The 18,224-nt window shown below is 37.8% G+C and overlaps 1 protein-coding gene across 2 annotated transcripts in view; it reads left to right on the forward strand.

The window, feature by feature from the left end:
• The window catches only part of Avl9 (AVL9 cell migration associated), a 51,973-nt gene that overhangs the window by 21,728 nt on the left and 12,021 nt on the right, over nt 1-18,224 (forward strand). For both annotated transcript variants that reach the window (XM_055611801.1, XM_055611802.1), the window contains 5 exons: nt 618-687; nt 1,364-1,902; nt 11,795-11,929; nt 14,178-14,397; nt 16,843-16,960. In XM_055611801.1, the coding sequence (XP_055467776.1) occupies nt 618-687; nt 1,364-1,902; nt 11,795-11,929; nt 14,178-14,397; nt 16,843-16,960 (1,082 nt within the window). The remainder of the gene's footprint in view (nt 1-617; nt 688-1,363; nt 1,903-11,794; nt 11,930-14,177; nt 14,398-16,842; nt 16,961-18,224) is intronic.

The raw sequence follows: 18,224 nt of genomic DNA on the forward strand, positions 1-18,224 counted from the left end.
TGTTCTTAGTAATATGCAGTTTGATCATTTGGTTAAAGGTGACACACCATCTTAACCAATAATTTGTGAAACCATAAATCTAACATGTGAATATTCTGTGGCCCAACAGTCTACCGTGGTAATTTAGTGTCTGTTGTCAATGTTTTTTAAATTATATTAATTTTTTTATTTATTAAAACCTTATTATAAAGAACTTGAAGCTTAAAAAAAATCATGAAATTAACCAGACACAGTGTGTGTGTGTGGGTGTGCCTTCGCTTGTGTTCGTGCCATGTTTGTAATCTCACAGTCACCACAGCATATGTGTAAAGGTTAGGACAATTTTTTGAGGCAGTTTTTTCTCCTTTAACTATGTAGAACATTCACATTAGACTGAGGTCATCCAGCTTGGCAGGTACTTTCATCCTTTGAATCATCGCTAGACCTCATTGGCAAATTGTGCTTGAACTGTGGTGGGTGGGAAAGCTGATTTTGTTGTTGTTTTAAATCATGACTCATGGTTTTTTTGTTTGTTTTGTTTTGTTTTTAAGTATTACTCTTAGGCAAAGAATCCTTCCCTTATATATTATTACAGTCTTGTGAATTTCCTAATTTAATTTCATTTGAATCCGTTTCAGGTTCTTTTTTACATTTCTCCAGTGAATAGACTGGTGGGTGCACTAATGACTGTGTTATCCCTTTTTCCAGGTAAGAGGATAGCCATAGCTTCTTTTATTTAATGTTCTTGGAATTTAGACTTTTAGTAGTAAAACTATACAAAAATAAACTATTAGGTTTAACATTTCCTGTTTCAGTTTTCCTTTTGGCAATAGTTTTTTTTTTTTTTTTTTTTTTTTCTTACACTGTGGTTCTCTTTCCTTATTTTATTTTGATTTTTAACATTTATTGTGTATAGAGGGCAGTGCAAGTCATAGCATGCTGATGGTCAGAGAACAACCTGTAAGAGTGTTCCTTCCACATGTGTGTTGTGGTATTGAACTCAGGTCTGTCTTTAGGCTTGGCAGCAAGCACCCTTGCACATCTTGTCAGCTACCATCTTTCTCTCTCTCTTTATTTATTTTTGGTTTTTAGAGATAGGGCTTCTCTATGTAGCCCTGGCTCTCCTGAAACTCACTTTGTAGACCAGACTGGCCTCAAGATCTGCCTACCTCTGCCTTCCAAATCCTGTGATTAATTCATTTACTGCCATACCCAGCTTTTCCATCCTGTTCCTTTATTTTAATAGAAATTTTCATTAAACAGGTGCAAATACAGCTTTTGAAAAAAAAATTATAGGAAATTTCTACTATATAAAACAGAATAGACACCTTTTATTTTCTTCCATATTACAAGCCAAGCTGTTATTCAATATTTTGTATTTTAGGCATGATTGAGCATGGCCTTAGTGACTGTTCTCAATATAGACCCCGAAAGAGTATGTCTGAAGATGCTGGGCTTCAAGAAAGTAATCTCCATGCAGATGATTTTATTTCTGAGTCTACTTCTGACATTTCGAGTGCCAGCTTAGAAACTGTCACAAAAATCATGGCAGGAAACCATGGAGGAGACATTGTCCTCCAGACGGAGAAGCCTTGCTTCCAAGTAGAAGATAACAACAACAAAGGACAAGAACCCAGTGATACTGGCCGCTATTTGAAACTTCCACCTCGTCCATCTCCAGAGTCCTCAGAAAGTGACTGGGAAACTTTGGATCCTAGTGTCCTAGAGGATGCCAACTTGAAAGAAAGGGAACAGATGGGGTCAGACCAGACAAATTTATTTCAAAAAGACTCTGTACCCTCAGACAGTCCTCCAATTACTGTACAACCTCAAGCTAATACCAGGCAGGTGGTCCTTATACCAGGGCTCATTTCTGGTTTGGAAGAAGATCAATACGGCATGCCTCTGGCCATCTTTACAAAGGTAAAATGCAATATCCTTTATTGAGGATATTAATTGTAACTTTCAATATTTGAACACATATTTGGAGGATATTAATTGTAACTGTTTGAAGACATTTTTGGGGTCCGAAATTTGTCCTTGAAAACTAAAAAAAAATACATAATGAATAGGGCTCTTAGATCTATGACCATATTAAGAACTATGGGGAAATAACTTAGGGGGTTTTAGGTGGAAAGAGTTTTTTGAACTCTAATAGGTAAGGAGGCCAACAGTCACTGCAATAGGTCTATTTTTTTGTTTGTTTGCTTGTTTTTTAATTATTCAAACTTCTCTTTGAAAACAGTGAACTGAAGTCCATTAACAAGAAGCCTAGACAATCCTGACTGGACTTAAACTATCTATTGAAATACTGTCCTTATATTCTGTAGTCCCAGCTAGGTAGGAGACTAGGCAGGAAACTCACTTGAACCTGTAAGTTCAAGGTCAGCCTACACAACAGAGAAAGACTGTTTTAGAAAAAAATAATATAATTCTAAGGACTTGCATTTTAATACAAAAAATTGTTTAAATGTATAACGTTGTTAGTATACATATTATATGCCTACTAAGAATATATATTTTATATATTTCATTGTGCTTTAATTTAGCATATAATTATATCCTGAAACTACTTATTTAATCATTTTATGACAATTCATTCAATACAGGTATCATGATATATACTTATAATACTAGGAGGATTCCAAGCTATAGTACAGCTTAGGGTACATAGCAAGATTCTAGCTAATAATAAAAACAAACAAAAAAACACCCAAAAGTGTAACTTTGAAACAGCTAAGCACTATGTAATAAATGAAATTGAGTCTGATTCAAATTCTTATGTCAGAGGATATCTTTTTTGGGGGTGGGGGGTTCTAAAGAAGGTTTTTCTGTGTAGCCCTGGCTGTACTGGAACTCACCCTATAGACCAGGTTATCCTCAAACTCTGAGAATCACCTGCCTCTGCCTCTTGAGTGCTGCAATTAAAGGCATACAGAAACTACCCAGCTAGTATATCATATTTTAACATCAGTGATACATAAAGATGGTTCAGTAAACCAGTAACAATGATACCAAGATACATTCTGGGGCTGCTTCGTTTGAAATGTTTTTGGTTTTGTTTTTAAATTATTCAGGAAAAAAATTTTTATTGTTATTTGTGAATTATTTTTCAGAGTGGAACAGAAAAAGTTTCATTTTTATTTTTTACTCTTTACGTATTTATTGTCCTTTATGGTAGGTGTCATCTTCAAAGGACAAATATGACTTCCAGGTAATTAAAGCAAGTCTTATTTGTCTGTATACATTATCCATGTTTTATTCATGAAGTAAAACTTCATATAGAAAAGAAAGAAGGATGGGTATAATGATTTGAATGAAAATCAACCCCAAGATTCTCTGGTATTTGAACATTTGGTTCCCAGGTGGCAGTTCTGTTTGAGGAAGTTTGGGTGGTGCAGCTTTGCTGGAGGAAGTATGTAAATGGGGGTGAGGTTTGAAATTAAAAGTCTCAGACTATTTACACCTATCTCTGACTCTGTCTCTTTCTCTCTATTTTCCATGGAATATGTGAGCTTTCAGTTTCTTGCTCCTGCCACCTGCTTTAGTCATGGTGTTTTATACAACAGAAAAGTTGTCCAAGCAACTTGCCTGAGGCTAATTTTAAAGAAATAAATGAATTTCTTTGACAAGACAATTTCAAGGCAAAATAGTGTTGAATCGGGCATGATTGTTAGTGATAACTCCTACTCAGATCTGCAATGAAATAAAAAAAATGTACATTTTAAAGAGAACCAAGAAGTTAATTGATGGAGACAAAGCTTGTGCTGAAAGAGTTAAGGAACTTAATGCCATTAAGGAGAGGCCAGCTATAAAGGAAAGGGTGCCCTTGGGACAAGACAAACAGCTAAGCTTCTGACTTGTGAAAAAGAACCTAAAGCCTTTCCTGCTTTTCAAAAACTCTGCTCCTAATATAATTAGGGGGCGAGGGTCCATACCAAGCTGGTAGTCAAACTTGGTAGTGATGCCCATGGGATGCTAACTTTATAGATATGAAGGATACAAGAGTGAAGGGTCATGGATTCTTCCTCTGTCTTCAAAGAGGTTTTGTGGTCTGCATGAAGCTGTTGAAGTGGAGTCTGATTATGCCAGAGCCATGGGATATCTGCCAAGAGTGAGCTGTATACAGGGAGTAGAACCAGCCCAGAGAGATGTATGTTACCAGTAGCAAAACTGTAGATGCAGAGTTATCTAAGTCCTTTGAACTTGAAATCTGCAACATCAGACAAAGAACTTCAGGATTTGGAGTTTGCCCTCCTGAGTTTCAGTCTTGATTTGGACTTGTATTTTCTAACTGTGCCTCTCTTTACCCCCTTTCCTCCCTTTTGGAATAGCAATGTGTATACTCTGTGACAAAATATGTCAAAAGTATGAAATTTGTGTTTTGACTTTATAAGTGGTTAAGAGATTCCCTTGAGATCTTATAAGAGACCTTAATTTTTAAATAATGTTGAGACATTAAAAGACTATGGGGACTTTTAAAATTGGAATGCATTTTTGCATTCTGATATGGCTGTGAGCCCATGGGAGCCAGAGAGTTGCAGTGTAGTGTTTTGAACAAAAAATGCTCCATAGTCTCAGGTATTTGAATACTTGATCTCCAATTAGTGGTACCGCTTAGTGGAGGTTTAGGTAGTGTAGCCTGATTGGAGGAAATACGTCACTTGGGGCAGGTTTTTAGAGTAAAAGCCTCACATCATTGCAGTTTGTTCTTTCTGCTTGCCATTGAAGATCTGTGCTCTCAGCTTCCTGCTCCTACCAGAAGGCCTGCCATGTACTGTCATGCCTCCCCACTATAATGGACACCCATCTGAAGTCTCTATGGACTCCAGTCTGAACCTTAAACCTTTCACTCTTCCTTTCATGAGTTGCCTTGCATGGCAACATAAAAGTAACACAGTGGGTACTTGACTTGAACATTTATGTCTTCCTATGTTGTATATTTCCTGGAAAATCTGAGTTATTCAGCATCCTTAAAAAGCTTGCATTGATTCAGTATTGCAGAATTAACAGAAAATGCCATTTTTACTCATTCTGTGGCCTCTTCTGGATTCTGAAATTATCCTAATTGGTTATTGACTAAGATAATTAACTTAAAACTGAAATCTGATGATCTTGGGAGAAAATTCATGTCTCACAAATTACTAAGTTCAACAAGTAGCCATAAATTGTGTTTTGTTTAAAAAATGATGAGTATGTATGTGTAGATCAAAGGGGACTGTGGATGTGTTATCTCTGACCTGTGGTCCCCACAGATGAAGCTCAGCTTATCAAGCCAGGCAGCAGATACCTTTAACTGATGAGCCATCTCCCCAGCTCCACAAATTATAACCTTAATTTTTATGAGTGTTTTGCCTACATGTACTAGTTGGTTTTTGTCAACTTTAAAAACACCTAGATATATCTGGGATGAAGGAATCTTAACTGAAAGATAAGATTGGCCTGTTGGCAAGTCTGAAGATCATGTTCTTGATAAATGATGGATGTGGCCGACCCACTTGGGGTGGTGCCACCATTGTGCAGTGGTTAGGGTTCTCTTAGAAAGTAGGCTGGACAAGCCACAAGGAACAAGTTGGTAAGCAGCATTCTTCCATGGCTTTTGCTTCAGTTCCTGCCTCCAGGTTCTTGCCCCGACTTCCCGCAGTGATGGATTGTGACCTTAGAGTTGTAAGGCGAAATGAACTCAAGTTGCTATAGAAACCCTAATTAATACAGACGTTGTTAGGAGGTTCGTGGGATTTTGCTGTGACAGACCTCTGACCATGTTCTGGGGAGAAACAGGACTTTGGAACTTTGGTCTAGAAAAGCTTTTGAGTATTCAGATGCTAATGAGCTGTTACGGGAACTTAGAAATTGATAATGAGAGAAATGGAAGTTTCAGGGGCAAGTTTGAAGAAGAGTTCCTTAAAGACTGTCACGGCCTTTTGTTATTTTGAGTTAGGATATGTAGATGTGTTCAACTGGGGTTAAGAATCTGCTACAAGTAAAAAGAAACCAGAACCACTAAGTGGTTTGCTGGGACCATTGATAGTGGTCAACTGGAGCTAAAGAATCAACTGTGATTAGAAAGAGAACAACATTTAAAGCTGGGCATAATGGTACACACCTTTAGTCCCTTGATTAAAGAGGTAGGTGGGTCTCTAAATTGGCATGGTTCCAGGACAGCCTGGGCTGTTTCATAAAGAAACCTTAAAAAGTCTGTTTTCTCTGGGTCAGCACACAAGCTGGGGTCCAGAGGGGTCCAAAGGGATCCAAGACGTCTTCATTGTGCTGGCTTCTGAACTTGGTAAGTGTAAAAGTCTCCTAGGTGGTACTGGTTTTGAAAGCATGAAGAGGACATGGAGAATAACTCAGGCTTGGCATGGTGAAAAGCCACTGGTGACTGTGTAGCCACTGGTGAATGTGCAGCCTCAGGTAAAGAAGCCACAGGGTTGAAGAGGTTATGGAAAGAAGTTGAGACTTAGCATCATATGGTAGTGTCAGAGCCCCTGAAGAAAACCCAAGAGGGGCTGTTGGTGAAGGTGCAATCCATTTGCACCAGGATACCAGCATTTTGGAGATTCCAATAACATGTGATGAGCATCAAAGACAGCTGTGGAGAGGAGCATTCGTGAGCCTATGGAACATACAGTGTATGCTTCTAATGGCAGAGCCATTCTTTGTATTACACTCCATAAAAGTAGCAAAATTACACTTACAAAGTAGCAACGAAATAATTTTATGTTTGAAGATCACCACATGAGAACTATATTAGGAAGCATTAGAAAGGTTGAGAACCACTGTTTTCTAAGAGACTGAATTTTTTTATCTTCTTTTTAAATTCTTTATTAATTACACTTTACTCACTTTGTATCCCTCCTGTGGTACCCTCCCTCCTCCCGTCCCAATCCCTCCCTTCCTCCACCTTCTGCATGCATGCCCCTCCCCAAGTCCACTGATAGGGGAGGTCCTTTTTTCCTTCTTTCTGACCCTAGTCAATTAGGTCTCATCAGGAGTGGCTGCATTGTCTTCTTCTGTGGCCTGGTATGCTGCTTCCCCCTTAGGGGGAGGTAATTAAAGAGCAGGCCAATCAGTTCATGTCAGAGACAGTCCCTGTTCCTATTACAATGGAACCCACTTGGACCCTGAACTGCCATGGGCTACACCTGTGCAGGAGTCTTAGGTTATCTCCATGCATAGTCCTTGGTTGGAGTATCAGTCTCAGGAAAGACCCCTGTGCTCAGATTCTTTGGTTCTGTTGCTCTCTTTGTGGCGTTCCTGTCCTCTCCAGATATGTTTCCCACTTCTTTCCTAAGATTCCTTGCACTCTGCCCAAAGGTTGCCCATAAGTCTCAGCATCTGCATTGATAGTCTGCAGGGCAGAGCCTTTCAGAGGTCCTCTGTGTCAGGCTCCTGACTTGTTCCCTCTTTTCTCCTTCTTCTGATGTCCATCCTCTTTGCCTTTCTGGATAGGAATTGAGCATTTTAGCAAGAGTCCTCCCTCTTGATTAGTTTCTTTAGGTGTACAGATTTTAGTAGTTTTATCCTATATTATATGAGAGAGACTGAATTTTTAAAAAGATGTTAGACTTTTAGAGAAAACCTGGAATTTTAAAGTATTGAGATATTCTAAAGACTGAAGAACTTTTGAAATTATTGTTTAGATTATGATTTTTAATTATTGTTTAGATTATGATATAGGATGGACCAAGAAAGGAAAGGTTATGATTAATGAGTGATATGTTTGTGTGAAGTTGACATACCTAGACATACCTGGAAGAGGAAAAAAAAAGTTTTTTTCTTTCCCAAGGTGGGTTTCCCTGTGTAGCCTTAGCTGTCCTGGAACTAACTCTGTAGACCACGCTGGCCTTGAACTCACAGAGATACGCCTGCCTCTGCCTCCATGTGTGCTAGGACCACAGGTGTGTACCACAGTGCCTGGCTGGGGCATTTTCTTGATTAAATATTGATGTGGGAAAGCCCAGCCCCCTATGGTTGGTACCAGACCTGGGCAGGTGGTTTTGGATTATATAAGATGAAGCTGAGCAAGCCATGGGGAACAAAGCAGTAACATTCCCCCATAGTTTCTGCCCTAACTTTACTCATTGATGGATTGTGTTCTGACAGCTTTAAGGTGAAAGAAACCCTTTCTTCTGACCTGTTTTAAAGATCATGGTATATTATCACATCAATAGAAACCGTAACTAAGAAAATATATGTACATGTGCCATGTGTGCCTGGTGTCCAGGGAGTACAGATCTCTGGAAAGTGGAATGACAGAGAGTTGTGACCCACCATTTCTGTGCTGGGAGCCAGACCCAGGTCCTCTGCAAAACATCAAGTGCTGTTAGCCACTGAACTGTCCCTCCAACCCCAAATTGTGAAATTTCCTAACTGTCATTTCTGCGTCTTTCAGAGCATTGTTTATCAGAAGGCAAATGAACTGAAAAAGAATTTTGGTTTTGAGTATCAGGTTACTCAAAGTGATCTGAATCTTTTCAGTAAAGATTATCCATGTTAGTGGATAGATTTATGTGCTTTATGCCAGTACTATGTGATAGGCTTACCACTGTTACTATAATAAATAAATCATTTTTCTTCTTATTTTTATCTTTTATTGTTTGTTGAGTAAAACCCAATTTGTTGCTTTATCGTACTTCTAAGTATAAATACAGATCCTTTTGGTCAGTAATTTTGGAAGGTGTTTTAAAACCAAATTGTCTTTAAGCTCTCTTCCTCCTGGAGTTCTTTTGCTTTAAGATTTATTTTTATCTTATATGTATAAGGTTTTGCCTGCATGTATATGTATGCATACATTGCCTGCTCAGGTGAGAAGAGGACTTTTTTGTCACCTGAAGTTCAGGTGACATAAGGCTGTGAGCCATTTTGTGGTTGCTGCTAATAGCCTGTGCTTTGTTGTTTTTGCTTTTGTTTTGTTTTGTTTGAGATGGGGTTTTTCTGTGTTGCCCTGGCCATCCTGGAACTCACTCTATAGATCATGCTGGCCTCAAACTCAAGAGATCCTCCTTTCTCTGCCTCCCAAGTGCTAGAATTAAGTGTGTGCTCGTAACCTCTTAGCCAGTTACCCAGCTCTTAGTATTTGAACTTGCATAAGGATGATGCCATATCAGCCTGATAGACCAGGTTTACTATGTAAGCACTAGAGGTAATAGATTGTCAAATGTTTTTATGACGTTTTTCTGAGAGCTGATTTAAGAAATACACAAAAGTAACCTAAGGGCCGAGAAAATGATGAGTTTAGAAGCTATCAGGATACCCATGAAGTAATAGGAAGTAAATTGCGGGGACCAAGTAGAAAAATTTAAAACAAATCATGAACTCATGCTCTGCTGCCCTGCTACTGAAGGAGCAGAGAACACTGTAAGGAGTAGGAGTGAGAGAGACTGAAAAAGAAATATTTTGGTCTGTGAAATCCAGTACTAAGGGCCTTCCTTCCTTTCCTCCCTGATTTTGTACTGGAATTGTGCACACTGGCATAGTTAATGTTGGGCTGGCTAGAAAGGACTGGGATCCCTTTCTATTTAATCTCACGTGTCACCTTTCCTCTCTAGTTAACAAGTAACTAGTAAAATGAGTTGTTGTACAATAAAAACTGTGATAAGTTGTTTTTTTTTTTTTTGTTTTTTTTTTTCATAGCTGGGCATGGTGTTGCACTCCTTTAATCCCAGCACTCAGTGAGGCAGAGGCAGGTAGATCTCTGAGAGTTTGAGCCCAGTCTGATCTACAGAGAGAGTTCTAGGACAGAGTTCCCTGTATTCAAAACAAAACAAAACAAAACAAAAGTTTCTTCATTTTAATTTCTATATGTCAATTTGAAAGAACATTTTTAAAAATGAAATTTAGTTACTACAGCCATGTATGGTGGCATATGACTGTGACACAGCATGGTAGCTGAAGCATAAAGATCCTGAGTTTGAGGCTAGCCCAAGATACATAGGCGGATCCTGTTTCAGAAAATAAAAGCAAATGCACTTAACTTTTCAGCTTGTAACTGAATATATAGAATATTTTTTTTAATGTTTGGCTATTTGAAGAGATGAATAATTATATTATTCTATCCTACTTTTGTTTAATTCATTCATCCACTGGTCATGGCCTCCAACTCTTAGGTATTATGAATACTTTTGAGAATATGAATATGCAAATATCTCAGTGATGCTTGCTTGGGATTTTTATTTTTTATAATTTGTGTATTAGTGTATGTTAATCATACATGATAATTGTTCTGTGTTTTTTGTCTTGCTTTATCACTGTATGCTGTCATTTCAAATTTGAGTATTAGTTGTCCTAGATAATTGAAAGCCAGGAATAGGTTTAAGTGTGAAATCTGCTTCTGCTTTTTGGGGAAAAAAACAACAACAACAACAACAACCTATATTCTTCAGCAAAACTGTATTCTACCACCTTCCAAACATTTTAGATCAATTGAATGTCATGAAAAGAAAATGACACCACATTAAAGCTATTTTGAACAGATGTATCAATATGTAATATTTCCTCATAGCTCAATAGTAAAAATGCTCAAAGCACCTGCAATAAAACTATCTATGCACTGAAGATGTAGAATGTATGCCTGGCATGTGCACAATGCTGCATTCAATCTCTAGAGCCAAAAAGAAATATTTCCTAATCCATCCCTTCTACCCATTTGCCTTCTCTAATGGCTTTGAACATTACTAGCATAGTATTTCCTTCTGGCGGTGTCTTATAGCATAAGGAAATGCATAGTTTTTCTCTGCCCCTTTTACACAATTGATAGCAGTCTGTCCCCATCTTTTTCTACCCCTTGATCACTTTTACATAACATTCCTGAGAGTTGAACTTCATCACTTTTTATAGTTTTAGAATGTTTTCATCATAAGACTAGAAATTTATCTACTACTCTCTTCATGCAGTTTACAATGAAAAGTGCTATATTAAAAATATATCAACAGATGAGCAGTCATGTCTACAGGATACGTTTAGGTAAACTACTGGGCAGAAGGATGTATGTGTTTTTTCAAGACAAAGTTCTTTGTACGTGGCCCAGTTAAATTATTCACAGAAAAGGACATAGAAACTGTTGCTGAAAGATTCTGCATAAGAATCTTTTCTTAAGTTTTCTGTAAGTGTGATGATTTATACACAACCCAAGGCTACAAGCAGGAATAGAGGTTCAACAGCTCTGCCCTGCCTTCAGCACAAGTCATTCCCACTGACCACACCTTTTGGTCACCACAGCTTGCTTTTGCTTGATTGGTTTGCAGACTTAAATGCCTGCTGAGAGTTAGTGATTCAACTATAATTTTAAGACAGTGATATTTCAGATAGAAATTAAATAGATACTACCAGTGTAACTTTGTCTTAACTAATTTGTAGCAAATATTTTGACATTTTTATGTGATTCTAACAATGGGAGAGTAAACTGCATGCTTTGCTATCCTCACTGCATGTTGGTGGCTGTGTGCAGCTACACGCTTTAATATTCTTAACTGCTTCCTTTTAGACAACATCCTTTTGTGGATGTAATGATTTTAATTTCATAAATTTAAAAATCAGACTTTAAGTTGAACCAAGAATAAAGTGATCAAGTAAGACAGCCTTGCAGAGGTTTGACCATTCTTGAAGAAAATTAGCTAATCGGTGACTGGACCATTAGCAGTCAAGGCAAGACATTCCTCTGTGAATATTATATTTAGTGAGTCAAAGATTAACTGGGCAGGCAGGAAAGAATGCATATTTCTTTCACTCTCTGCTCTTTTTGCTTTTAGCTTGTAAAGACAAGTAGCTGATTTTTCACTTTTCTGGTACTTTCTGTTGCTCTTGTAATCCATAGGGATATTTGTGTTTGCCTTACATGGCATTGCAGCAGCATCATCTTCTCTCTGATGTCACTGTTCGAGGATTTGTGGCTGGAGCTACTAACATCCTTTTTCGACAACAGAAGCACCTCAGTGATGCCATTGTGGAAGTATGTTTATGTCTGATTGTATGAACTTGGCCTGCTGGTTCACTTATTCCTTAGTAACAGCAAAAATAAGAAAAATAATGTTTACTACATTCCAGTCATTTTAATTATATATATATATGTTTGTTTGGGGTTTGGTTGGTTGTTTGTTTTTTGAGACAGGCTCTCCAAATAGCCCTGGCTGTCCTAGAACTTAAGTCTGTAGACCAGTTTGGCCAGAGATATGCCTGCCTCTGCCTCTCAAGTGTTGGGATTAAAGGCATACCTTACTATGCCCACTTACTTGATATTTATTAGCTGATCTGATTTTTCTAACAGACCTATAAGATAGGTATTAGCTACATTTTGCATATACATAAGCTAAAGTATATAAGTCAAGTGATTTTCCCATTATCAAACAACTGGTAAATGCTGACTAAACCAGTCCTCGTAATCTGGATTTTTTTTTTTTCAGAATAATTTAAATACATATCCTGCTTAGTAGATAATCTATACCTTAACAATATATTTTAAATTTTTTTAAGTTTTTTTTTTTTTAAGACTTATTTACTAAGTAAGATGTGTATACAGATCTATTCTAGATGGTTGTGAGCCACCATGTGGTTGCTGGGAATTGAACTCAGGACCTCTGGAAGAACAGCCAGTACTCTTAACCTGAGCCATCTTTCCAGCCCCCTATATTTAAAATTTTTAATTATTCATTTAATTTCACAATTGAAAAATGTTGGGGGAGATTTTTAACTGCACTAAGTTTTTTTATAACTACTAACAGAAAGTTAGTGATTTATGGGAAAATGATTGAAATATAACACATGAAAAATCCAAGATTCAAAATTATATTTATTATTATCCCCAAATTAAGTGAGGAAAAAAAATATATACCAGATAGGAGGGTACAGGTGGGAGAACCACAGAGTGCTTTAACATTTAGAAGTTGTTTGATAGATGTTTTATTATTTCATTCTTGAGTTTAAAGGTAGAGCAGTTGCTAAGTATGTGTAAGGGCCTGAGTTTAGCCAACAGCAGCTAAAGAACAAAACAAAACCTTGAAAGTTAAAAGTTTTTTGTACATAAAATATTACAGAATTAAAAATATTCTGGAGTATGTATAGCCTCAAAATAGAAAAATTTGAAGGAATTATAACTGTTCTTTTCTGTGTTAATGTAAGGGCAAGTTTCATTGTATGTATCTATACTTCCCAAAGTATTTATACTACCAAATATTTTTAAATTTATTTATTTTTTTAATAATTTATATAATTTTATGTACATTGGTGTGAGGTTGTCAGATACCCGGGAACTGAAGTCACCAACAGTTGTGAGCTGCTATGTGGGTGCTGGGAATTGAACTGAGGTCCTCTGGAAGAGCAGTCAGTACTTGCAACAACTGAGCCATCTCTCCAGCCCTATTATATATATATATATATATAAATTACGGTTTATTTACTTTGTATCCCTGCTATAGCCCCCTCCCTCATCTCCTCTCATGCCCCTCCCTCAGCCCACTGGTAGGGGAGGTCCTCCTCCCCTTCCATCTGACTCTAGCCTGTCAGTTCTCATCTGGACCTGCTGCGTTATCTCCCTCTGTGGCCCGGTAAGGCTGCTGCCTCATTAGGGGGAGGTAATCAAAGAGCCAGCCACTGAGTTCATATCAGAGACAGCCCCTGTTCCCCTTACTAGGGTACTCAGTTGGAGACTGAGCTGCCAACTACCAAATATTTTTAAAAGCAGGAATTACTTTTATAGTTCAAAGTCATAGTCTTAGTTGCATTTTTTTTCCCTTCAAGTCATTCTTTTTTTTAAAGACTTATTTATATGTGTTCTTATTTTCCTTGAATGTATGTATGTGTTTGCTATGTGCGCACATGGTACTCATGGAGGTCAGAAGAGGGTGTCAGATGCCCCGGAACTGATCTTATACATGGATACAAAGAACCATGTAGGGCTGTTAACCAAACCCAGGAGTCCTCTCCAGGAGTGGCAAGTGCCCCTAACCACTGATTGAGTCAACTATCTTCTACTACCTGTATTTTCTAAAATTAGAGAAGGCATTTTTTTTTTTTCATAAAAATAAAGGATATTGAAATATCAGTGTAAAAACCTGCCTCTTTCTTAGACTCATCTTTTGAGAATAGTGTTACTCATATTTTTTTAATTTCCAGCTTCAGTTCCCCAATAGTTCTTTTAACAAATGTGGCACAGATATTTGTGTGAGTGTACAACTCTGACTTGTACCTGGGTACTTTTCTAGGTAGAAGAAGCACTGATCCAGATCCATGATCCAGAACTTAGGAAGCTGCTTAACCCAACCACTGCAGACCTAAGGTTTGCAGATTACCTAGTGAGACACGTGACTGAGAACCGGGATGATGTGTTCCTGGATGGCACAGGCTGGGAGGGAGGTGACGAATGGATCCGGGCTCAGTTTGCAGTCTACATCCACGCTCTGCTGGCTGCTACACTGCAGTTAGGTAAGAAGCACTCAGCCACATTTCCTCTTACAAATTTTCATGCTCTTATGGGTATGGAGGTTTGAGTTGTATAAGAAAGAAGTATTCATTGTAGAAAATCACCTATTACTCATACAGACATAATGACTCTTTGACATTTTGAGTACTTTATATTCTCCCAAACATTTTTCTCTATGTATGTCTTGGACTTTGGTTTTATAGTTTGGGGTAGTCTTTACAAAAGTGAGTGTATTTAAGCATGCTTTCTGACCATTACTTTTTTCTTTATGATAGAAATATGAGTATACGTTACGACAATACTGATTGTTTTCACTTTAGCTTGGCTGCTGATTATTTTGCATCACAGGAAATGCTAGTATTTGGTAACTGTTTATAAATATTGCTTACGTATTTTCAAGTTATCTAAAGAGAAAAATTTAAAGGAATCATTGCAAAGCATATTCTGGATAATTAAACCTTCAAAGTTTTATGCCATTTTGAAATATAATACTTTTTCATTCCTAGTTAAAAGAACTTCATTCTACTTAGAAAACAATATGAACTACAAGTGGAGCTTTGCAATGAGGTTTTCTACCTTGGAACTCTGGCAAATACTTGTAGACTTGCAGCAAAAGTAGATTTCAGAATATTTTTCATTGTCACTACTGAAAAATTACCTTGCTCTTTTTGAATAGCAATGAAATATATACAGCATGACGTTTACCTTCTCATAATACTCTGGAAAGGTGCATGTCCACAATATCATGAAACATATTTGCATTGTTGTGTCCACATGGCTTCTAAATCATTTCTACCATTGCCACCTGCTAGGGTAGTTTTAAGTCCAGGTTTCAAGGATGTTCTTCATTTTAAGAAAAACTAATGATCAAGTCCTCATTTATTAGTTGGGTATTTTTAAATGTCTGTCACCTCTACAAATATTGCAGCAAAGGCATCAAAATTAAATCTTGTAATCCAAATTTACTTACTAATCTAGAAAAGAGGCCCAGATATCTACCAGTTATTTGGCCTCATGAGTAGTCAAGTTTGTTTGTTTGGTTTTTTTGAGGCAGGGTTTCTCTGTGTAGCCCTGGCTGTCCCGAAACTCACTCTGTGGAGCAGGCTGGCTTTAAACTCAGAGATCTGCATGCCTTTGCCTATGGAGTAGTTCTGAGATTAAAGGCATATATTCATTATTGCCTGGCATTCAACTTTTTAAAAATTTAAAAAAAAATTAATACATGCAAGGTCTGTTTGAACACTTTATAGCTAGTAATTACTTTTGGCCTTAACAATAATCCCAGAAGCCAGACATGGTGATGCATGCCTGTAAACCCAGCACGCAGGAAAGCAGAGACCTTCCTTTGAGTTTGAGGTCAGCCTGGTCTACAAAGCAAGTCCAGGAGAGCCAAGGCTACACAGAGAAATCCTCTCATCGGGAATGAAACTTCAATTTACAGAATGCAGAATGAGGAAAAAAGACTCTATAACTTGGACATCCACTTGGTTGAGAGGCTGCATCAGTCTGGCTCAAGCCCACTTATAAGCATGATCAGGAGAGAGTGAGCTGCACGAATATCTTGAGGAAACATACTTTTATGCTGTAGATGAAATTGTGTGTCTCCTATTCCTTTCCTAGCAGTAAAAGCTACTTGGATTTCACCTTCAAAGCAAACAACATAGTCAGACATAGCCTCAGCACCTGCCTGGACAGAAGGTTTACAAGACTTCAAAACCAGCCTGAGTACATAGCAAGACCTGTGTCAAAACAAAATAGCAAACCTGCATGTGTGATAAATGCAAGGCAGTAGCTACTTAAATCAGTTCTCCAGACCTTTTCTGTCTTTCCAAGCCAAATAAATGCTCATTGACACTTCCCCATGGTATTGATAAAGCCAAGAGTGATTTAGTATTAATGTGAAAATCCTGTGATATTTTAAGCATTTTTGACAGTACAAGGCTTGGATATTTACGAATGAAGTACCAAAGAGTCCAAACAAAACATTTTAAAACATGGGTAAAAAAAAAAAGCAGTTTACCTGCTCTTTCTTAACCTCTTTTGACATTTGTGAAGATATTCTAACTGCCCCATCATATGCTTAAAGGCAGGATGTCTTCTTACTGTCAAGTCTGAAGTTTTTGTTTAGTAAGTAGTATGATTCTCATAGTGGTAAGGAAAACATGGAAACATTTTGGTGTTATAGAGAGCATTGGGAAATGTGTGGCTCAGTCATCTTATTTTCCAGTTAAGAAAATGAAGTTCTGAGTGACCAGGTATTTGCCAAAGGCTATATAGCTTCCTAACAGGATTTCTGGAACGAGACCCAAGTCTGCTGACATCTGTAGGTTGTATCTCCACAATATGGGTGTGTGATTTAAAACTATCTTTCACCCTGTATGGTTATTAATATTCATATCTGGATGGCGTGATCCAGCTTAACATTTTTTCAACCATTTACTTGGCAGATAATGAAAAGATGTTATCAGACTACGGAACAACGTTTGTTGCTGCCTGGAAGAATACTCACAACTACAGAGTATGGAATAGCAATAAGCACCCAGCACTTTCAGAAATCAATCCAAAGTAAGCTTGTCCTCTAGGCTGATGTGGTGGAGATCGGTTGCTTTACAAAGTCTCTGCTGTTGAGATAGTCTTGCTGTATAACCCTACCTCACCTGTCACTCACCTCGTAGACCAGGCTGGCCTCAAACTGAGAGCCACCTGCCTCTGCCTTCCCAGTACTTGGATTAAAGGTGCTTACTACCACTTCTGGCTGAAGTGCCATTTTTAATAATATGAGCATACTTTGGCTATTTTCATTGTACTTTGAACTTTCATTTTTTAGTGAAAAATGGACAAAGTCAACTTTGCATTCAGCACTATGTTATTTATGGGCTATAGTATATTGTTTTAAGCTAAAGTGAAAATATGATTTAAGTGATGCTAGAAAGGATAAAAATAGACACACTCCAATGTACAGATTAAACAGTATCAACTTCTAGATGCATTTGTGTAGGGGAGGTGGTTTCAGAACGTTTTGGAGGACGTCTATTATTTTTATATTATCTCAAATAAAATGAATAGGTTCAACCCTAACTTTAGCGAACTTTTTGGCTATAACAAAAACCTGTATTGCCATATGAATATATTAAAAACAATTAAAAAGTAGACTACATTTTAGTGCTGTTTAAATGAAACAATAGCTACAAGGTCTGTGTGCTGAGGCCTGTAGAGGGAAACATGTGAACTGGTTTGCCAGGGACACTTGTGGTGGCTCCACTTACAAGCTGGTCACCCTAAATGTCAGGCTGTCCAGTATGTGAGCCATCTCAGTCATTGCACCTGATGCTGTTAACCTGAAACAACTCTACATGTCTTAATGTTAGTACATAGGCTTAACTAGAACAGACTTCAAAAGAAAATGGTACCTAGACAGAATACATAAAGAAACTAAGTTTATGGGGCCTGAAAAGCAGACTGGACTATAGCTAGGTGTGATAGCTATACCCCCATACTCAAGAGGCTAAAGTAGGAGAGTTGTAAGTTTAAGGCCAGCTTGGGCTATATGGCAAGACTTGTCTTCAAAAACAAAAATAAATAAGGGCACCAATAGGCATGCTAACATGGAAGGAGGAAATCTCATGGTGCCTCAAACCCAGACCAAGAACTATAGGCAACTAAGGAATGCAGAGCACAGAAGAAGCAGGAGAAAAAGTTTTCCTAGGGAAGAACCCCCAAATTATTGTCAACCCCAAAGTCATATACATGCAGTTAATATTATACAGACTGGGTGAGAGAGGTGTGTGTGTGTGTGTGTGTGTGTGTGTGTGTGTGTGTGTGTGTGTGT

The sequence above is a fragment of the Psammomys obesus genome, unplaced genomic scaffold (assembly GCF_907164565.1).
Source record: "Psammomys obesus unplaced genomic scaffold, mPsaObe1.curated_primary_1811, whole genome shotgun sequence".
NCBI lineage: Eukaryota > Metazoa > Chordata > Mammalia > Rodentia > Muridae > Psammomys > Psammomys obesus.